This window comes from Trachurus japonicus, chromosome 7 (genome assembly GCF_045865225.1).
Source record: "Trachurus japonicus isolate A0001 chromosome 7, Traja_1.0".
Taxonomy (NCBI): domain Eukaryota; kingdom Metazoa; phylum Chordata; class Actinopteri; order Carangiformes; family Carangidae; genus Trachurus; species Trachurus japonicus.
Window position 1 is genome coordinate 15,286,685 of NC_140913.1, and position 22,425 is coordinate 15,309,109.

The 22,425-nt window shown below is 43.7% G+C and overlaps 2 protein-coding genes and 1 non-coding gene across 7 annotated transcripts in view; 2 read left to right on the top strand and 1 right to left on the bottom strand.

Annotated features, from left to right (window-relative positions):
* mgll (monoglyceride lipase) overlaps window positions 1–22,425 on the top strand; it is a 126,878-nt gene that overhangs the window by 83,510 nt on the left and 20,943 nt on the right. Inside the window, exons 2-3 of one of the 4 annotated variants that reach the window (XM_085781419.1) lie at window positions 19,307–19,411; window positions 21,108–21,243. In XM_085781419.1, the coding sequence (XP_085637545.1) occupies window positions 21,116–21,243 (128 nt within the window). In that variant the 5' untranslated portion in view covers window positions 19,307–19,411; window positions 21,108–21,115. Of the gene's footprint in view, window positions 1–19,306; window positions 19,412–19,535; window positions 19,702–20,799; window positions 21,244–22,425 lie in introns of those variants that run through there. The other 3 variants (XM_085781421.1, XM_085781422.1, XM_085781418.1) reach the window with 3 other exon arrangements.
* Window positions 284–356, bottom strand: trnar-ccu (transfer RNA arginine (anticodon CCU)). Its single transcript has one exon. It is a non-coding gene; the product is annotated as a tRNA-Arg (tRNA).
* slc26a6.2 (solute carrier family 26 member 6, tandem duplicate 2) lies at window positions 3,033–17,410 on the top strand. 2 transcript variants are annotated; one of them, XM_085781409.1, is made up of 20 exons: window positions 3,033–3,421; window positions 3,693–3,828; window positions 5,179–5,318; window positions 5,469–5,579; window positions 5,734–5,909; window positions 6,321–6,485; window positions 6,923–7,075; window positions 7,181–7,263; window positions 7,366–7,513; window positions 7,594–7,707; window positions 8,436–8,513; window positions 9,394–9,489; window positions 10,225–10,331; window positions 10,434–10,503; window positions 11,548–11,640; window positions 13,532–13,633; window positions 13,812–13,955; window positions 14,323–14,377; window positions 15,286–15,401; window positions 16,843–17,410. In XM_085781409.1, the coding sequence occupies exons 2-20, from the start codon at window positions 3,701–3,703 to the stop codon at window positions 16,864–16,866; spliced, it is 2,103 nt and encodes a 700-aa protein (XP_085637535.1). In that variant the 5' UTR covers window positions 3,033–3,421; window positions 3,693–3,700; the 3' UTR covers window positions 16,867–17,410. The 2 variants fall into 2 exon arrangements, with proteins under 2 accessions (XP_085637535.1, XP_085637534.1); XM_085781408.1 differs by having other exon boundaries at window positions 13,809–13,955; window positions 16,843–17,409.

Sequence of the window (22,425 nt, forward strand, 5' to 3'; positions counted from 1 at the left end):
GCTGGCTCAGCTTAGAGATGTTAGCAGCTCTAATCATGCTGTTCTTTTTCATTGAAAGACGGCCACTGAGGTAGTTGAGGTCAACCTAAGGTGGCATTTACTACTGTTTTCAGATGGTTTTGCCAATCTGCTTTGTGGAAGCATGTGCGCTGTCTTGAGGTCACCATTTTGGCTGTCTTGAGGCCACCATGGTGTAAAACGCTGATAGCAGAGGATGGTTTCGATCCATCGACCTCTGGGTTATGGGCCCAGCACGCTTCCGCTGCACCACTCTGCTGTATGTCACCCCAGATGGGACTCGAACCCACAATCCCTGGCTTAGGAGGCCAGTGCCTTATCCATTAGGCCACTGGGGCTTCGTACATTGACCCTGAAAGTGCTAAAGCGGTTGCAACGCTGGCCGCCGTGGATGCTAAAACCCATGAGATTTGCGTCGTGACCAAAAGAAGGGCACTAAAGATACAAGAGGTTGAACTGAGTTTTCTTCTTAGGGCTGCTGGCTCAGGTTTAGAGATGTTAGCAACTCTGATCATGCTGTTCTTTTTCATTGAAAGACGGCCACTGAGGTAGTTGAGGTCAACCTAAGGTGGCATTTACTACTGTTTTCAGATGGTTTTTCCAATCTGCTTTGTGGAAACATGTGGGCTGTCTTGAGGTCACCATTTTGGCTGTCTTGAGGCCACCATGGTGTAAAACGCTGATAGCAGAGGATGGTTTCGATCCATCGACCTCTGGGTTATGGGCCCAGCACGCTTCCGCTGCGCCACTCTGCTGTATGTCACAATCCCTGGCTTAGGAGGCCAGTGCCTTATCCATTAGGCCACTGGGGCTTCGTACATTGACCCCGAAAGTGCTAAAGCAGTTGCAACGCTGGCCGCCGTGGATGCTAAAACCCATGAGATTTGCGTCGTGACCAAAAGAAGGGGACTAAAGATAATAGAGGCTGAACTGAGTTTTCTTCTTAGGGCTGCTGGCTCAGGCTTAGAGATGTTAGCAGCTCTGATCATGCTGTTCCTTTTCATTGAAACACGGCCACTGAGGTAGTTGAGGTCAACCTAAGGTGGCATTTACTACTGTTTTCAGATGGTTTTGCCAATCTGCTTTGTGGGAGTATGTGGGCTGTCTTGAGGTCACCATTTTGGCTGTCTTGAGGTCACCATTTTGGCTGTCTTGAGGCCACCTTGGTGTAAAACGCTGATAGCAGAGAATGGTTTCGATCCATCGACCTCTGGGTTATGGGCCCAGCACGCTTCCGCTGCGCCACTCTGCTGTATGTCACCCCAGATGGGACTCGAACCCACAATCCCTGGCTTAGGAGGCCAGTGCCTTATCCATTAGGCCACTGCTTCATTCGTTGACCCAGAAAGTGCTAAAGCGGTTGCTACACTGGCCGTCGTGGATGCTAAAACCCATGGTGTTAGCAGCTCTGATCATGCTGTTCCTTTTCATTGAAAGACGGCCACTGAGGTAGTTGAGGTCAACCTAAGGTGGCATTTACTAGTGTTTTCAGATGGTTTTGCCAATCTGCTTCGTGGAAACATGTGGGCTGTCACCATTTTGGCTGTCTTGAGGCCACCATGGTGTAAAATGCTGATAGCAGAGGATGGTTTCGATCCATCGACCTCTGGGTTATGGGCCCAGCACGCTTCCGCTGGGCCACTCTGCTGTATGTCACCCCAGATGGGACTCAAACCCACAATGCCTGGCTTAGGAGGCAGTTCCCCATCCATTAGGTCACTGTGGCTTCGTGCATTGGTGCAGAAAGTGCTAAAGCGGTTGCAACTCTGGTCGCACACCATTTTGGCTGTCTTGAGGCCACCATGGTGTAAAACACTGATAGCAGAGGATGGTTTCGATCCATTGACCTCTGATCATGCTGTTCCTTTTCATTCAAAGACGGCCATTGAGGTTGTTGACGTCAACCTAAGGTGGCATTTACTACTGTTTTCAGATGGTTTTGCCAATCTGCTTTGAGAAAGCAAAGCAAAAATCCCTGGCTGACAATCCCTTTTTAAAATGAAATGAGCAGCATTTCAAATAACCTGGGTACTTCTGTACTGCGTACTTGTGTCTCTGATGTTAAAGTTTAGTGTTACTTCTCAGAGTGTAACCCTGTTATTTTTACGATCGGGGGACTGTCTCGTCAGAAGAACTATCAGTTAAGCATTATCAAGTAGTTCAGGTGTCTCGAGGCAACCATGAGGTAAAACGACATTAGCAGAGACAGCTTTCAGTGCATTGCCCATGGGACCATGGGCCCAGCACGGTTACGATACACGATTACGTAAATGAAAAGTGTCAACAGTTGACAGCATTTCAGATTATGAATTGACTGTGACTGATGGAGTCTCTACATCATAACAAAGTAGAATAAATAAAAGCTGCCTTTGTAACATGTGGGTGTGGAATGAAAGGACACTGTGCACTCAAGAAAGCCTATTGTTTGTCATGCTTAGTTAACCAGTATCTGTTCTGCCAGTGATTAAGGAGGCCTCCCATTCACTCTCCTGTGCAATAATCATAAATTAACAGGAACAAGTCTGACCAGGCTGAAATGGTTGACTAATCTAATCACACAGGACATAAAACACACAGATAAGACTGATATAAGACTCTTGACTGCTAAGTGAATTTTAATACTTATATTTACTCTCATTTATTTAGTTTCCTTTGTGCATTTATAGCATACTGTGTATGTGTAAGTCAAACTAACATGTAAAGTATATCGGTTTCATTTTACACAAATCTCTTCAAAAGCAAAAGGTTTTGGTAGTATCAATTATAAAACTATGACAGTAACTACAAAGTGAACTCTGCAAATAATAAAACAAGCACAAAATAAGTGTCATCTTTAACTTCTATCACTTATGTTTCCAGCTGCACACACCAACCACTCTGACTGGAACTTTGCCCTCTGTCTCCAAAACAATGTTCACTTGTCTTATCTTGGTTTCTCTTCAAGGTCCGAAGAGCCACTGCTGGAGCAGGGAATCCTTTGTGTTGGATTACAGAATTAAACCTCACCTTCATCTATTGGTCAAACAGCTGCTGAAGAAATGACAGCTTCTCATTTGGTGCCACTCAGTACCCCTTGGATCTGATGGAAAACTCTACATCAGGTTCAGTCTGAAGCCTGGGGACCATTGCACATGTGCAGGATTAATACTTAATGAAAGGACATGTGCCATCTTATCACTGAGGGAACTTTTTTAAGATTTGGCGAAAGATTTTCTTCAAAACACTGACCAGAGAGACTCAGAGTTGGATCTCTTTCCTCTGAATCAGACAAAACGATTGAAGAACCTTACTTACTACCCTGTATGGTTAATGTTAGCGCTTAAGTGGGTGCTTGTATTTTTGTTAACACTACAAACCTTTGGAGTTTCTAATAAAATATTTTGATACTGCTGGAACACAGAAGGTAATTATATTTTATTTTCAAAAGATTCAAGAGATTAAAAATTTAGTTTCTAGGTGGAGACGAACCACTAAAGGTCTAGAATAAATATGAATTTCTTTGTTTAGTTTTATTAGATGATATTTAAGTTTTTCCGAACATAATGAAAATGGTGTTTAAAATATAACAGCTGTTTTGCTGCAATCATGTTTGAAAAAATATGAGGAACCAATTTCCTGCCAAGTGTTTGGGAAGAAAGAAGCAATTTTTTCCTCTTTTTCTGTTTATGGTGCAGTGTTAGCCATGGCGGAGAGGAGACGGATGAACTACAGTGTGAACAGGGAGATCCTGGATGAAGGAGCTGTGGATGAGATGGCAGAAAAGGCTGAGTCAAAACCATCTCTGTGCGAAAAGGTCAAAAAGTCACTAAGGTACAGTTTCATGCATAAACAACTTTAACATCCAACTGGATGTTCAACCATTGCCCTCAGAATATATTTTCCTCCATGCACCTATTTCTTTTAGAAATCTGCATTCAACATTGGCAAACATGCACTCACTTGACAATGAAGTAAATAGATGTATTTTCATAATGTTGTAAAATGTGTTAAATATGATGAGAATAAAACCAGAGCTCCACAAAAAGGGGAAAGATCATATAACAAAGAGTACAGGCTTAAGTGTGTTAACAACACAGTGAAGTAGTTTAATGATCACATAAAGGATTTGAACCGAGAGATTCACTGAAGTGCTGTGACAAATCCATTGTTCACTGAAATAATGCTTCAGTAGTTTTTGAGTTGAGAACACATCTGAGATCACTTATTAACTGTGGCCTGGAGGTCAGACTCAGGAACGAGAAGAGACTTGACACATGCTGCACCATTGATATCAGAGAATATTCCAGCACTTGTTAGACTCTGCCTACATTAGATTCAATAGCCAAACACATTATATATTCATACTTTCTCCAAGAAATGATACTTCATGATTTACATACAGCTTTTTATTAACAGCTAATAATATAATATGCATTCCCATATTTATCTCACACACACTGTAAACAGGGTTTAGAGATTATTTTAGATGATTTACGATCCTAATGAGAAATGCAAAAGAAGAACGGAGGCAACAATGTACAAATACTTCCGTATTCCTTCTTTGTCAGGCTTTTTCAATTAAACATTCACATATTTGTTTTCCTCACACTCACTTTACTCTCAAACATACCCACATAATGTTTGGTGTCAAAAGATGAAAACCTGCATGCCTATTTATGTAAACAAACAAATCAGACATACATAAAATCTTCCAGACCTAATTTTCATGGTTATATGTAACTAATATATGTTCTGTGTTCTCAGGGACAGTAAAAAAACAAAAAAACAAAAGCCAATTCACAAAAATAGAAATACTGCATAGCAGACATGGAGTCAATAGTTAGCCCAATGAATCAAGTGCTATCAGGTTAATTACATTCCTAACTCTTATCTGTCTTATTTAAGTTTAGTTTGTTTTTAATTTAACTAATTTTAATTCCTATTTAAACACGGTCTTATATTATATATTATATAATATTACCACATTAAGCTGTCACATTTTGTCCTGTTACCTTTTCTGTTCATATAAAGCACTGTGAATTGCCTCAAATTTGAAATATGCAACAAGCTGAAACTAAAGGTGGAACATTTATTACTCAATTAACTCCTTTAGTCAAAAACCTTCTGGAGAGAAATTATATCTCCAAAAAAACAAAAGGTTAATTTGCCTCTCACACTCAGTTGTTCCGGTCCCCGTCTGAAGAACTGCCTGCTAGGTAGTTTTCCTGTGGTGTCATGGCTGCCTCGTTACTCCTTCAGAGACAATGCCCTGGGAGACCTAATCTCAGGGATCAGTGTGGGAATCATGCAGCTGCCGCAGGGTAAGGACAAAGATACAGGGATGGGATGGAGGAGAAGGAGAAACAGGTGGAAAGAGGAAATGTGTTTTCATTGCTGTGATGTTGTCAAGCCTCTAGTGATTGTACAGTAGCTCTGTCATAAGAAATCACAGTCCAACATCCTCCCTGCAGGTATGGCCTACGCCCTGCTGGCCTCTGTTCCTCCCGTCTTTGGCCTTTACTCATCCTTCTACCCTGTCCTCATCTACTTCCTGTTTGGCACATCCAAGCACATCTCAATTGGTTTGTATTTAACAATGTGTATGTCTATTCATTGGGTCATTGCATGTAAACACTAGCTAAAACCCTACATCATCATTATTATAATTATTTCAAAAGGGAATGTATTGTTGTATTACCAGAGAAAAAATGTGTGTCTCTGTGTCTCCTTCTCCAGGGACATATGCAGTGATGAGTGTGATGATCGGGGGGGTGACAGATCGATTGGCCCCAGACTCAAACTTTATGATGTGGGACAATGAGACCAACTCCAGTGTAGTTGACATCGTCACCCGGGATGCAGAGAGGGTCCGAGTGGCTGCAGCTGTCACCTTCTTATCTGGGTTATTTCAGGTGAATATCAGAGGAAACTTGAGTTTGTGGTATCAACGTGATCTGGTCTGGAGTTGACAAGGTCCATGTTGTTTGGATCAACAGATGTCAGCACTGAGCCATATAATAAAACTTTCAGAGCTAGTGTAGTTTTCTGATGCCTGTCAGCAAACACATTTAGTGTTAGAGGCTCAGTTTCAGGACATTATTGATATCTGTAAAAGCTGTTATGTGTTTGGGTTCAGCAGTCTCTCCTCATGGAGCTGCGAAGCAACACTGGTAATTAAATAAATATTAATCTTATATGTGTCCTAATGACCTAAAAAAAAATAAGTATGAATAATCAGAACGTCCAGAGTCAGATACTAACTGATTTTCTCAGGTTTCCAGCTGCTGTGACCCTCCAGATATTTCTCTGTCTGTGTTGTGTAGATTCTGCTTGGTCTGGTCCAGTTTGGTTTCGTGGTGACCTACCTGTCAGAGCCTCTGGTCCGAGGTTACACCACTGGAGCTGCTATCCATGTCATCGTGTCCCAGCTCAAATACACCTTTGGCATCAGCCCTGTCAGACACAGCGGGCCTATGTCGTTGATATATGTGAGAACACACCAACAATCTTTCAAACACTGCGTCATATGCTCTGAAATCCCTGGGTAGAAAACAGACAGTGATAGAAACACAGACGACCAGAAAACCCTCAGCGATTGTTTACACCTGAGCTTCATAAACAATTCATTTTCAGAATTGCTGTTGAGCTAATTAATTTGTTTGTTAATTGCTTCAGTATTAATACAAGGTATATCTGGTGTTTTTGCATCTATCCAGGTCCTGTGAGGTTTTTACATGTGAGCGGACACTCTGTCAGACTTTCCATACAATAACTATAGACTGCAGCACTCTTTCATTAGCAAAGATGTTGATCATCTAATATGCAACGTGATGTCTTGGCCTCATAATGTCAATGTGGAAAATAAGCTGTTCATTTTGACTACAGTACCTAAGCCCCAGTTTGTCTCCCACCTCTTTCTCTCCAGACTGTGCTGGAGATTTGTTATCTCCTCCCACAGACAAACATCGGGACACTCGTGGTCAGTATCGTTGCCATCATTGGCCTCATCCTTGCCAAGGAGCTCAATGCTTACTTAAGTAAAAAGCTACCTGTTCCTATACCTGTGGAGCTGCTGGCTGTGAGTTTCACAGACAAACACCTATAATTTACTCTACAGAAAGATAAACACACTCTCCAACACATCTCTTTGTTCTATATAATCATGTGTTACTCTGCTCCCCAGGTGGTTATTGCCACACTGGTCTCCTGGCAGGTTAACCTGCAGGGCAAGTATGGGGTGGACGTGGTAGGAATTATCCCCTCAGGGTGAGAAACACAAACACAATAATAATGAACACACAAAGACATCTCTTAACACACATGAAGTGTTTGTAATGGATGTGTGTTCCACTGGTTTCTGTCCTCCAGCCTCCAGCCACCTGTCATCCCAGCAGCCTCTCTGTTTGGCCAGGTGATAGGAGACGCCTTCGCTCTGTCTGTGGTTGGTTATGGCATCGCCATCTCACTGGGTCGAATCTTTGCCCTGAAGTATGGATACAAGGTCGACAGTAACCAGGTAGGGGGGCGGGGCTAATGAACGTGGGACGAGCTGATGTTTCAGATCAGTGTTTGAACCAGAGTCTCTTGTTGTGTCAGGAACTCATCGCTCTGGGGCTCAGTAACTCTGTCGGAGGCATTTTCCAGTGTTTTGCCGTCAGCTGCTCCATGTCTCGCACAATGGTGCAGGAGAGCACAGGAGGGAAGACTCAGGTGGGTAACACAGCCTGTTGTTCTGCTGAGGATAAAGGTGACCTCTGACCTCTCTGTGGGGGCTGCTGAAAAGAAATTGACAAAAACTTGTGAGCAAAGTAAGTTATTTTCATTAAATAAACTTAAACATTAATAGAGAGAAAATCTACTCTCACTTCACCCTAAGAGAATCCACAAATTTAGCTTGAGCTCTCTGGTTCACTGTTCATTTTAAAACACTTGACAGTGCTCTGGTACTATCTGCAGGCCTGTAGCTGCTGGTCTGTAGCCGAGAGTCTGTAGCTGCAGGCCTTTAGCTGTGGATATGTAGCCGAGAGTCTGTAGCTGAGTGTCTGTAGCTGCAGGTCTGTAGCTGTCTGTAAGTCTGTAGCTGCTCCATCTTAACCTTTAAGATGGAGCAGCTACAGACCTTTAAGTGAGTGAATATGATTACCGTTACTCTGATAAGTGACGTTGTTAAAAAACACTTAGGGAATTGATTTTCTCTCACATGGTGGAGCTCCACCTACACAACACATTTAGTCTGACAACAGCATTCATCAGCTCAGACCCATTATACAGGAGGGGGTGAGGGGGTTGTAACTGCTCTGACTCCTCTTACAATCATGAACCTATTCATACTGATGACGACGTCGTCATTCATCTTCTAGTTTGTTTTTCTTTAACTCTCTCTTCTGGTCTCTATTCATCACTTCTCTCTCTCTCTCTCTCTCTCTCTCTCTCTGCAGGTTGCTGGAGCTCTGTCAGCTGTAGTTATTCTCTTCATCGTGCTCTGGAGTGGGTATCTGTTTGAAGAGCTGCCCAAGGTACTGTTCCTGTATGTGTGTGTATGTGTGTTTGTATGTGTGCGTGCGTGCATGCATGCATGCATGCATGTGTTTGCTTGTCACATCTGTGCACAAGCATAGACATACCCCTTTCCAAATCTAAGATGGCTACTCAAACATGCACCGAGAAGTTTATTTACTTCAAGCAAGCCGACATGTTTGTAAAACTCGATCTAATTCAAAGTCTCCCGGAGTCTCGCGCGAGACCGAAGTTGCAGTGCATGCACGGTGTATTCACGTGCAGTAGGAGCTACCGCTTGTGTCATAAACACAGGAATATCAACTCTTGACTTGCTTCAAGTGTACATTTCTTTCCACAGACAGCGTCTCAAACATGCACTGAGAAGTTTTTTTTACTTGAAGCAAGTCAAGAGTTGATATTCCTGTGTTTATGACACAAACGGTAGCTTTTCCCACTGCACCTGAACACACCGAGCACGGCAACTGGGTCTCGCGCGAGACTCCGGGAGACTTTGAATTAGATCTAGTTTTACAAACATGTCGGCTTGCTTGAAGTAAATAAACTTCTCGGTGGTTTGAGTCGCCATCTGACGCTGTCTGTGGAAAGAAATTGCGGCTTTGAGGGCTGGAAACAGCCTAAACAGCGGAACTTACATCTGCTCCCATTCATTGCTGCCGTGGCGATGCGCGGACAGACACAACTACTGCGAAACAAGAGCAATTAAACTGAAAATCTTCAGATTCCTTCTTTTAGACCTAAAATGATAGGAAAATACACCCCTGAGTTGAATTCGCCTGGAATTGTCCTTTAACTCAGACAGACAGACAGACACACTGACTGTCATGTGACAGAAATTGAACCTGAGTCCATATCAGCTGTTTTCTGTTTCCTGTGCAGGCGGTGCTGGCTGCCATCATCTTCGTTAACCTCCATGGCATGATGAAGCAGTTCATGGACATCCCAGCTCTGTGGAAGAGCAACAGGATTGACATGGTGAGAGATTCACTGAAAACACACACAGACTTTATGTAGTTATTGGGTTGTACTGAGAGGTGTTCCTTGTATTAACTCAACTATAATTCATACAAATTGGGATATTAGGAACACCTCTGAGCAGAGGGTTAACTTATACTTACCGATGTAGCATCACACACTGCTCTATAGCAGCTTTAGTATTACTCATACAGTTGCAGTGACTATTGTGTGCACCAGTGGAGTTGAATAGGAATCTCCCTGGCGTCTCAGCTTTGACATCAGACAGCAGCTGAATAGACTCATTACCTTGTTTCTGAGCTGTGGATTAGTGACTGTTCCTCTGTGATCTCACATCATGTCAGAGTCAGTATCAACACTGAAGAGATCATGCTGCTGAAGGTCACAGACAAACTTTTATAAAGCAGAATAAGATGGTGACATGTTTACTGCTCTCATTCAGCAAGGTTGTTGTCCCTCAATTTAACAACTAGGACCAAAGAAACATCTTGAAAACCATGAGTGAAAAACCAGAGCTCACAGGGATTAAATTTCCTGATGAAAAACACCTGACGTGGAGAAATGATCTTAAACCAGTGAAGATTTATTGGTTTCCCAAAATTGTCGTCCGTAGCGTGGTCTTGTCACAGTGAAGACACTATGTTGTTTCCTGACTGTAACTGTGGTGGCTCAGTGCTGTTGTGTTGTTCTAGCACCATCATCATCTGTGTCATTCACTTGCGTGTTTCTCCTCAGGTGATCTGGTTGGCCACCTTCATTTTCACCCTGCTGTTGAACCCTGACCTGGGCCTGGCTGCAGCCATCGCCTTCTCCATGCTCACCGTCATCTTCAGGACACAGCTGTAGGAAGACCACCACCAGCCTGTCAATCACCACACATCTGCAGTTCCACCCCCACCTGAGCCCAGTGTCACTGATCACAGGTGTTTGTGTTGTGCTTTCAGACCTACATACTCCCTGTTAGGACACGTCCCAGACACTGACCTCTACAGGCCACTGGAGGAATATAACCAGGTACACTGCATGTTTACGTTACTGAGCTCAAACAGAGTGTGCAGACTGTGTGCTTACATTTATTTTCATTTGTTCATTGTTGTTCATTCCAATCCTGGGATTGGAAATGAGCAGGGTGAAGAGAACAACAACAAGACGCTTACATCAGATAAAATGCCATTATACTGAACCCGTGTACAGCCAACAATATACAAATCAAAAATCCATAACTTATCATTTTCATTACAACATGTCTTTATATACTTTATATAACCTGACAATGCTACATGCGAAGCGCGTTGTTCGCCATGAATAATCACAATAGAGTCCTAACAGTATGCGGTGGTTATTTTGCACCTATTTCGTATGCTCCTGCTGTCGACCAGCACCTGACGACCTGTGGCTGTGCAAGGAGATTTGTTTGACTTAATGTCTTTATATAACCTCCCCATTTTCTGCCTATGCATCTTCTTAAACTGATAAACATTTGTACAGCTCTTTACTTCGAGGAATTCCATATTTTGACACCCACCACAGAAATATACATTTGTTTTAAATTATTTCTTGCAATTTTGTGCTTAAAATGAAATTTTCTTCTATGATTATCGTCCTGTGATACTTATGCCAAGTTAGAAGTGAATTCAATCTGTATCGTAACAGTTTGCTGAGGACACACTTCCATATACCTGACGTTAAAGCCAGGAGTCAGATACAGATTTGTCACTGTCCAGTCCGAGCTCAGTGCTCTTTGTCTCCTGCTACTCACTTCACTGCTCATTGAAAGATTCTAAGGTTTCCATTTAAAGCCTCAATGTTCATCAAGCCGGATTAATTAACAGTGTTTATTTCACTCTGCACATTAAAACCGAACGACTCACTACAAATCAATATCTGATTATCATCTGATGTCTCATCTGACGAATCTTCCAACATAAACGAACACTGCACCACATTTACCCCTGTGCCGCTTCCCCTTAGCTGATTTTGATGTGCCATGTCATTAAGACCACCTGTTGTCATGGGAACAGATTTTTTTTTATTGATTAAGTGACTGATTGATTTTAGGTGAAGAAAATTCCTGGGGTTTTGATCTTCCGTTCCTCTGCCACGCTCTACTTTGCCAACGCTGAGATGTATCAGGATGCCCTCGGAGAGAAAGTGAGGACCCGCACAACACGTACACACACACACACACACACACACACACACTTCCTCCCATTTCCTCTTTGACACTCTCAACATTTTTTACTGACACACTAATAACTGACTGGTTCCCACTGTGACAGATATTGTTCAGATGTCACCGCTCTTTTCTTCTGTTCAACCTTTGTCTAAAACAGCCCTCCCTCTTCTTCTGTGTCTTTGGGGTCAATGGGAAGACTGACTGAAAGAAGATAAAAACAGATGACAAAAGCAGGGGGAGGGTAATGAAATGCTTCATTCATTAAAATGTCAGAGCCATAGGATCGTCTCTCCCTCCTCCGAGCGGCTGAAGGTCCGATCAGTACTTGACAGTCATCAATGATGATGGGATGACCTCGTTCAGGCAACAGTGGTCACTTTCTTGTTGTTGCGGCGATATCTCAACCGAGTGGGTGCGGTGCTAGATGCTAAGAGATGCTAAGTAATGTAATCACATCAGCCGGGTGACGTGACACAGCAGGAGAAGTTGTTCTCCGATCAGGCCATTACAGGATCTTAACGAGCTCATGTCCCGATCACTGATCAGCTCTGCTCCCAGGGCAGCAGGAAGTCGGGTAGCCAGAGTCAGAACAACAAACAATGAAATCTGATTGGCTGCTGATGACTTATGACTGTGACAGACTCCATTTCATGGCTCCTCATTAATCCCCATTCACTGTGAATGGTGTTTTCACACTCGGTCTAATAACTAGAAAATCATTTAGGTGTAAATCACATTGTGGAGGGAAGGACTGTCTCTGTTCAGCTCATTCTCTTGTTCCTTCACGTTGAAAGGAGCCAGTTGAGGTGGTTAGGATATCTGAGGCTTTTCAGGCGCATCCAACTGTGAGAGGCCCCTTGGGTGGACCCAGAACTCAGGAGGGATTACGCATCCCATCTGGCCTGGGAACACCTCTAGATCCCAGGAGGAGCTGGAAATTGTTGCAGAAGAGCGAGATGTCTGCAACAACCTGCTGATAAACATATATATCCATCCATCCCCGCCATCACAACCCAGGACCCAGGATGAATGGATGTCCCCTTGTCATAACTGAAACTTTTTTTTTTTTACGTTTTTACATTTTTCTGATCTCAACAGAAAAACATGATTTTACTCTCTTCTCGTCAAGGAAAATTCAGTTTTCAGGGTTTTTTTATTGGCAGCTTTGTTTTTCCAGCACATTTCATACATGGGGCAATTACAGTATAAAACATAATAAAGGAAACAGATTTACAACAAAAGTGTAAAGAGAACAAATATGAAGGGTAAATTATTATTGATTCACAATTTAAATTTAAACCCTGACTCTGGACCCCGAGGGCAGCACCAGCTTCAAAAGACTCACTGCTGTAATGACATGGTTTCTCTAGAGTTTGTTCTACAAGCTACTACAGATACAGGTTATTAACTCATAACATTAAGGAAACCCATAGCTGCGGGTGTCCTGACTGAGCCTCTGTGACACCTCTGCTGTTTCATAACAAGACTTCCTCAGGCAGTTACCTGTCACACTTGTTTTTTTTTGTTTTTTTTATGGGGATTTAACTGGTGTGACTAGTTGAACTGGTTCAGATATTCATCAGTGTAAAGAGCACAGAGTTACCACACTGCACTGACGAAGGAGCCCCAATTGCCAGGTGTTAACGGTGGTAATCTATCACCTAAATGAGCCCTTCATTGTTACTGGACCTGACAGCTCCTAATCTACACTGTCAAAATGACACCTTCACCTGTAATCACAGCAGTCATTGATGATTATTGATTAAGGATGGATTTTAATGTTGTCTCCTCGGTTTTCCAACACATGAAATAGACATCACTACATGAAAGAACATTGTATAATTGTATAATTGTGTTTGTGTTCAGTGTGGCATCGACATCACCAAGATTCTGTCAGCAAAGAAGAAACTGGAGGCCAAACGGAAGAGACATGAGAAGAAGAATGCCAAGAAGAACGCAGTAGATACGGTGAGGGAGACCAGATGCATGATGGGTAATGGATGTAAAAGAACGTCTTTTGCATTAGAGGGTTGAGAACCTGCTGAACTTTGACCCCTTGCACCCGTCGATGCCTTTAATCGATTCGTCGTCTGAAGCAAACATGTTGCATATCATGTGACCTGTCATGTCTCCACCTCTCCAGAAGGCGGAGCTAGAGAAGACGGAGCAGGAGGACATCGCGGTCATTGAGGTGGATGCTGACCTGGACCCCTCGCTTCCAAGAGCCATCGTCCTTGACCTGAGCCCAGTCAACTTCCTGGACACTGTGGGGGTCAAGACGCTACGCAACGTATGAGACTCAGTGTTTAATATTCACACGATAATGTCGACAATGTTCTTGTTTCATCACTTTATAAATCTAATTGAATTGTTATAGTCATAATAAAATTAAGGTTCTTCAACTAAAACACAGAGAAATGAAACTCCTCCCAGAGTGAGAAAGTGAAGCAACTCTGCAGAAAAGTTAGGAATTGAGGCAAATACAAGATCGCTGCCATAGAGTTCTTCTGTTTAAACTTTAGTGTCTCTGCCTTTCTCCTCTCCTGCATCCATCCCTCTGCTCATCATTTATCTCCTCAGGCTTTCAATTACTCTAAATTTAATAGTCAGACTAATGAAATGATCCTCCTCTGACCTTTGCTCTGTGTCTGTTTCAGATCCGGAGGGACTATGGAGAAGTCGGAGTGGAGGTGGTGCTCGCCGGCTGCCAGAGTGAGACCACACACATCACCTGGATTAATTCACACACAGTCAGATTAAACAGCAGTGTCAGATCTAACTCATAGGAGACATTAGAGACCACAGCTGTCAGCTCTGATGTCTGTACCAACACCAGAGCTCCTGTACTTCAGTTCACTTCTAGATTGCATTTGCGTGAATAAGAAGAACTATTCATCAGCAACATTTGGAAATAAGTTTTAAAATCCATTCAGGTTGAACTTCTTCCTCTGTAGAAGTTAATGATCTGTGGTCAATAACAACTCAGCAGGAATTTCAGTTTTTCTGTCTCACACACTGTAAAACCCTTTTTATAGTCACGTTCTCCTCCCCCTGGCTTGGACACTCTCAGTCTGAATTCTTCCAACAACACTCCATGCTGTTTTTACAGGTTTCTCATGGTAATGTAACGTTTAGTTCAGCTGCCTCTACACAAAACACACAACCCGGTTCTCTGAGTCCTGCAGGATGGAGACTGTGATGGCGACTGACTTTGCAGTGCACCACTGGGTCATGAGGATAATGAAGGCAATGACGAAGCTAAAAACCTACTTCAGTCTGGTGCAACTTGTTTTTTTAACGTCTGCTTTTCTGTGGTTTTAACGCTGACTTGGTCGGTTTCCCAGCACCACATGGGAGCGAAATCTCACAACCACGATTAGCAGCTCTCATTAACTTGTGCTGATTACCTATAAGAGCCTATAATGAGGGAAAATGTTTATCAGGAGAGTTTTTTAGCTCGTTAAGGGACCACAAGGAATTTTTATATAGCCAGTAATTGTAATGAGGCTCAGCTACTCCTCCCTCCTCTGTCTGCTTCCCTAATTTACCTCTGTTTTTTTTTCTTCTGTCTCTCTCTATCTCTGTCTCCCTCTGACCCCCCTCTGTGTCTCTCTTTGTAGCCGGTGTGGTGAAAAACCTGCAGTCTGGAGGTTTCTTCAGTGACAAAGTGACCAAATCGTGTCTCTTCTCCACCGTCCATGATGCAGTGCTGCACTGCCAGCAGAGCACAGAGAAGGTGGAGCGCGTGCACACACACACACACACACACACACACACACACACACACACACACTGAAACAGATAAATTAAGAATGTGAGGACGAGTGACCAGGGTCAGGGCAGCACCACAGGCGTCTCCATGGTTATGCTGAATGGCAGGTTGTCATTATGGTTGATAACTGATAGAAATACAATTTCTGATTCAGTAGGCTGAATCAGAGCTGGTTCATGTTTGGATCCTTTGTTTTCATAAAAAGGAACAAAGCTCGTCCCCTGTCTGTCATCAGTAATCATATATGATGTGATAATGTTACAGTAAATTCCAACCGGCTTCGAGCTCTGACCTGTAGTTTGTGGCTTAGTTTTAAAGAAACAGACGGACATACAGGAAATGTTGAGAGGTTTGTGGTTTGATCTAGTTGCATTTGGACATGGCCAGGCTAGTGCTTTCCTTTTGCTCCCAGTCTTTGTGTAAAGCTAAGCTAAGCTATCCTCTAATTACAACTGTAGCACCGGTGTCTCCCATCTGGGATGTTATTTAAAGAATTATTTTTCCACTGGTGTCACTGGGTGTGAACCTGTGACCACACCAAGTATTTCTAGTACTTCAAGTTTTCCAATGTGGAGAGTTTCATTTTGTACAGAACCAACAGATACATGGCACATGAGTGTAGATCGGTAGATAGATGTAAATGTATTTTGATGCATGTTAGCATATTGTTCAGTGTATGTGTGTTTGTTCTGTTTTAGTGTTGAGTTGCGTGACTGTCTCTACTTCCTCAGGATGATCAAACAAAAAACAAAAATGTGGCTCCACTCTATCAAATACAGTTTACAGCAGTTATTTCATATAGGAAACAAACACACTCAATACAAGACATAAGCAAATATATTTCACATGGGAATAGTTTTACAGGACAGAGAGATTGAATCCATCTGAGATGCAGTTTGTATTTAATTTAATTTTCAACAGTTGAATTCAGTTTGCTTCACTGTGACCAATTAAAGACAGACAGTTTCAGTGACGTCTGAGTCTGCAAACAGACCACTGCATTTTCAATTATCTATATCCATATCAACACACCTTAAACCATATACACAAGATTTTCAAGCCCTGTAGTTTGCCCAGTGTCTGTTCTTGGGGAGTGAACCCTGAGGAGTGCTGTGGACGGAGGAAGAAACGTAGGAGAAGTTTACTGTAAAATCAAAATGTAGAGAGGACATTGTCTGACTGAGACACATCGATCACTTTTTCCCAGTTTGTGTCATGTTCACCTTTTCTCCTCATTAGGCTACTGTAATATAATATCAGGAGAGATATCAAACCGTGGAAGAGTCTGATAATAGAACTGGTGTTTCTCTCCCTTTGTCCCACTTGGTGTCGTTCTTCTTCACCTCTTCCTCCTCGTTCTTGTCATCGTCGTTGTCCTCCTCCTCCTTCTCCCTCTGTTTCACAGGGAATGACAGCGACACATTTCTGAATCCTGAGAGGAAATATGGAGGACGGACACTTAATCCTCGGAGCTTCACACAACTGGGACGGCTGTCACGAGCACACACACACACACACACACACACACACACACACACATGACGAAGCAACAGAATTCAGATAATTGACACAAGGCTGCACTATCAAAGCTGCAGTTCCTCCAATGACCACCAATGTCTGAAGTCTCGCTCCGCACAGGCCGCTACTCTTTGACCATATTTAGATAAGCTGGGAGTTAGGAGGCGAAGTCAGGAACAGCAGAGCAGCTCCTTCTGAGCTTCAAAAATCTCTCTGAGTGATGTAACAAAGGCCTTGTCTTTATTTACACCTGTTAATGGAACAAATCAAGAAACAACACAAATACACAGTCAAAGCATATTATGTAATGTTAATATTCTTCTTTTTGTTGAAATTTGCACAAATTTGTTTGAATTAAGTTATTTACATTTAATCACTAATAGCACTGTTTATTTATGAAATCTCCCATTAGACATGTACTTTCACTCAAATAAAAACAGTATTTTGCCCAGTCAAATGATTCAGTTTTTTCTTTTCCTTTCAAACATTTAGAGGTCCAGCAGGTCAAACATGGGTCCTGTGGGGGGCGCCATGTACCACATGGGCAAAGTGTCCCAGGTTCAAATTGGTACCCCTTTGCTGCATGACATTCCCTCTCTCTCCCTCCTGATTTCCTGTCTCTCTCACACTGTATAATTAAGGCCTGAAAAAGCCTAACAATATATCTTTAAAAAGTAGGGATGCAGTGAGACTCATCCACTCTCAACATCTCCAGATGGATCAGTGACAGTTTTCATATGCAAATACTCAGATGTTCTCCATTCTGCTGCAAGGAGATCAAATGCTCATTAAAGCGATCGAAATACACGGATATTGTAACAGGAAGTTCCCTCATTATGTAGCGCACATATTTTACAGTAATCTTGAGTCACAGCAGAAAGAATGAAACCTGCCGGGTCAGTTTTACAACAATGATCTCTTGTTCCCATTTTAGTCCCACATGTGGACAAAGACGTGGAGGCAGAGGTGGTGATTGATTCATTTTCCAGAGCTGCCCCACAGTCTAGTGTTAACTAAAACCAGGTATTAATGAGTCATTGTTGGAACAGAAACTCTCTGAATCATGTTCAGGCAAAAAAAAAAGGCTAGTTGATAGGTCTATCCTGTCATGGTTCTCATTACAGCTTTGGTACAGAATGTTTTTCATTTATAAAACCTAGACCTTCATATTCCAGTCAGAGATTCCAGACTAGGCACAGCAGAAATTACTCATTGTTTTTCTAATGTTTGTGTAGTCTGAGGTCAGATCCTGGTTTGGTTTTATCCCTGTGACATCATCATCGATTAAGATAAAGACAGAAATGCATGTAGCAGTGATGACCGAGTCTGTTGTCCCAGGTGTGTCCTTCAGGGCTAATAGGAACGTAAATATTTGGTGTATGTGTAAAGAGACTGTTTGCTAAATATGTAGCAGCGCCCTGTAAACTCTGTTTACATTCAGAGTTAATCACCATTTGAATTCCTAACAAACATGCTGAATCATGTGTTTCCCTCCCTTCATAAACCATCTCTTACAGTAATGTCTTTGGCCTTATGTGTGTGTAAAACTTTCTCTGCTGCTCTGTGGTTTATTGTGACAGGTGATACTGATGATCACTTCCCAAGAGCATCACTGTCTGTATAACATCAGAGGTTACAACACGTCCTCTGAGCGCCTACAGAACAACAGCAACACTTAACTTACAGCTCAGCTTTGAGTTTGCAGTTTGCTGAGCTGCCCATAGGCTAGTGACCAATTATTAGAAAGATGAGTGGATATAGATGAAACCAATCAGGCTGATCAGGCTGGGTCAGGTCAGAGGTCATGTTGGTATCTGCCCTCAGGTCAGAGCTTCACAGGAAGTTCTTTATTTTACAGAAAGTGAGGCTCCAGAGAGAGAAATGAAAGAAAAAGAGAGAGAGAGACCCGCCTCTGGTGTGTGTGTGTGTGTGTGTGTGTGTGTGTGTGTGTGTGTGTGTGTGAGAGAGAGAGAGAGAGAGAGAGAGAGAGAGAGAGAGAGAGAGAGCTGTATAGTACATGCTATATATTGTATATTGTATATTCTGCTTTGGCAACACACTCTCCATGACAGTAATGCCAATTAAGTGAATTTGAATTTGAGAGAGAGAGATAGAGAGTTCCCGCCTCTGGTGTGTGTGTGCTTGAGAGAGAGAGAGAGAGAGAGAGAGAGAGAGAGAGAGAGAGAGAGAGAGAGAGAGTAAGAATGTGTGTGTGCGTGCACGCGCGCGAGTGTGAATACTCATTTAGTTTCTCCTCAAACGTCGCTCATTGCATTCTTCGGCTGGAGGGAGGCGGCAGCGGAGCATCCGAGAGAGAGAGAGGGGAGAGAGACATACCTAAAGAGAGAGAGGGGGAGAAAGAGAGAGGAACAGGGGAGAGAGACATACCTAAAGAGAGAGAGAGAGGGGGAGAGTCCGGAGAGAAGCTGAAACTTGTGAGCTGAGCTTGAGAGCAGGTTGGTTCGGTCTCTGGTTCTTCCTCGTGCTTCTCTGTGTGTTTCAAGCTCCGTCCTCAGGTTCCGGTGTCAGCGGGTCTCTGGACTTTATCCGAGCTGCAGCTTCATCTGTCCACAGACACAGAGCCCCGAACTGATGTCAGAGCCCGGTACCACCACCGACACCAGCTCCGGTACCGACACTGAGCCGAGGAGCGCGCGGTAGCAGCTTCCACCTCTCCGCGGCCGTTTGTTCTTTTACTGGAGGAGGAAACCGAACCAGTGGATTATCACGGTGTGCAATTAACACTGTGTGTGTGTGTGTGTGTGTGTGTGTGTGTGTGTGTGTGTGTGTGTGTGTGTGTGTGTGTGTGTTTGTTTGTGTGTGTGTGTGTTTGTTTGTGCTCGCGCTATCTATTGTCTCACATGTGTGATGATGCTCTCGTTTGAGAATCAAACATTTTCCACTGTGGTAGAATCTGACTCTAATCTTCCTCCCGCTCCTTCTGTAACATCAGTCCTGGTGGTGGTGGTTGGTGGTTGACTGGGGGGGGGGGTGTTGACCTGATACAGTGAGCGCCTCGAGTCTCAGGTGACTGGAGGTGCAGGTGAAACCCGCTCAGAGCCGCATCACACCGGGACTATTTTCACCTGCGGCAGAGAGAGACTCACTGCCCCTCATTGTGATGCAGCTCAGACACTGACAGAGCTGCAGCTGCTGACCAGAGCGTGTGTGGATGGGGAGGGGGCATTCTGTTTGTTTGTTTGTTTGTTTGTTTGTTTTTGTTTCATGTCTCCGGTGCAGCTGTGCTCGGTCTGACCGGTGACAGTTTGTTTGTGTGTGTGTGTGTGTGTGTGTATGTGTGTGTGTATATTCTCTGTGATGTGAACGGGCTCAGTATTTATATGCTGCAAGTGTGCACGCGCTCGAGTGCACATGAATATAAAAAAGGAATGCAATAATTAGATAATTACGCCTAATATACATAAGTCGTTTAACCAGAACGTCCAATTGTAGCCTAACTGGTTTTTCTTCACCAGATCTTCATCTCCATCATGTCCTTCACTGTTTATGCTGCAGCGAGTTGTTCCATTCAGTCCAGTGATGTAACTGTTTCCACAGTGCATAGATAGCTACACTGTATATTGCACTGTATACGGTGTAATCAACTGTATACACTATAGTGTGCACTGTGTAGGCCTACAATGTAAATACATACTGTATACTGTTTAAACATGGACTGCTACACTGAATTATCAGCAGAGTATGAAACTGCTGTGATATGACATGACAATAGAGCTAATTTCAGTGTGTGTGTGTGTGTGTGTGTGTGTGTGTGTGTGAGAGAGAGAGAGAGAGAGAGAGAGAGAGAGAGCGCATGTGGAGAGCGTGGGGGTTGAAAGAGAAAGAGAGAGAGGGAGAGTGAGGCTGAGAGAGCATATGGTCTCTCGTGACGTAACTCCCTGACAACATTGTGTGTATGTGTGTGTGTGGTTGTGTGTGAGAGAGTGTGTGCGCGCGTGTGTGTGTGTGTGTCTGTGTGCAGTTTAGGATTAGAGCGGTTGATCACCTCATGCCGAAAACACGCATCAAAATAAACAGAGAAGATGAACGCGGTCACCGCCGCCTCCTGCCTGCTCGTGGCCGCGGTCAGCTGCTTCCTGTACGGCAGCACCGATGTCCTCTCACCGCTGCTGCTCCGCTTCTCTCCCGCAGACTCCTCGATGCCGGAGCCCGGAGCTGCTCCGCGGCGCAGCCCGCAGGGAGTCCCCTACACCGACCTGCCGCACATCGTCAACGCCGACGGACTGCACCTGTTCTGCCGCTACTGGGAGCCCGATGGCCCGCCAAGGTCAGGGGAGAGAGGGAGAGAGAGAGAGTGTGTGTGTGTGTGTGTGTGTGTGTGTGTGTGTGTGTGTGTGTGTGTGTGTGTGTGTGTGCCTACAGCCTGTACAAAGACAGTTGGGTTAATTTTAGGAGCCAGTTTAAAATTGGTGGTGCTGCGGTGTGTGTGTGTGTGTGTGTGTGTGTGTGTGTGTGTGTGTGTGTGTGGTGGGGGTGCTCTAGTTAATCTTGGTCTCATGGTTGTGGAGTCACATGACACATCAGCTTTTCCTTACTCAGGTCCTGTGTTAATCTGTAGACAACAGTAACTACAACACACTGTGTTTATTGCAACAGCCTGGTCGGGGTGAGTGGTGTGGGGTCAGGCAGCAGTGTGTGGGTTTCTCTTTTCATTCATTTTCAAACAGCCCCAGGGCAGTAATCAGATCTGTGATTGGTTAAACAGTTGTCCAATCAGCATCTTCTCCTCCACTCACTGTAACAGGTGGATCCACAACACAGTAGCTACACTGGTCTTAAATGTCAGTGTGTGACAGTAACCAGCTGAGGAGTAGTAGGTGTGTGTTCCATGTTTATAATGTCACATTAGAGGTCATGTGTCCTCTGACTGACGACGACGAAGATGACCCAGATCAGTGAGTTGTAGCCTACATCTGCACAGTTCGGTCTCATTAATGAGCTCATCTAAACATCATAATTGTGTTAATCTCTTCGTGGTGACAACAACAGACGCAGCAGAGACGCAGCTGAGGTCATGACCCCATTATAGAGAAACAAAGAACAGCAGCAGTTTGTTGTTCAGACTTAGAAAGAGGTTAAAGTCAGAGTGAAACCGTCCGTGTTGATCTGACACTCTGCGTTCACCTGCAGCTCGGTCCTGTGATGGCCCACTGTCACCTTGGTAACAGCTGTGAGTAGGACCAGGACCTGGTCTCAGTCTGGTCTCACTGAGACAAACACCGACTCATTAGTCTGAAACATCAGTCACCTTAGGCCTGAAGCTGGGTCACCATGGTAACAACCACTGACACCTGCAGCTCCAACATCAACAAATTGGAAACAGGTGTGACAGTTTGTGATCTGTTGCTATTTTGGAGCAAAGAGATTTATTTTGGCTGTTTAGTTGGTTAAAAAAAAGTCTTAATTTACCCAGAATTCATTGCACTTCAGTCCATTCCATGGTTCTATT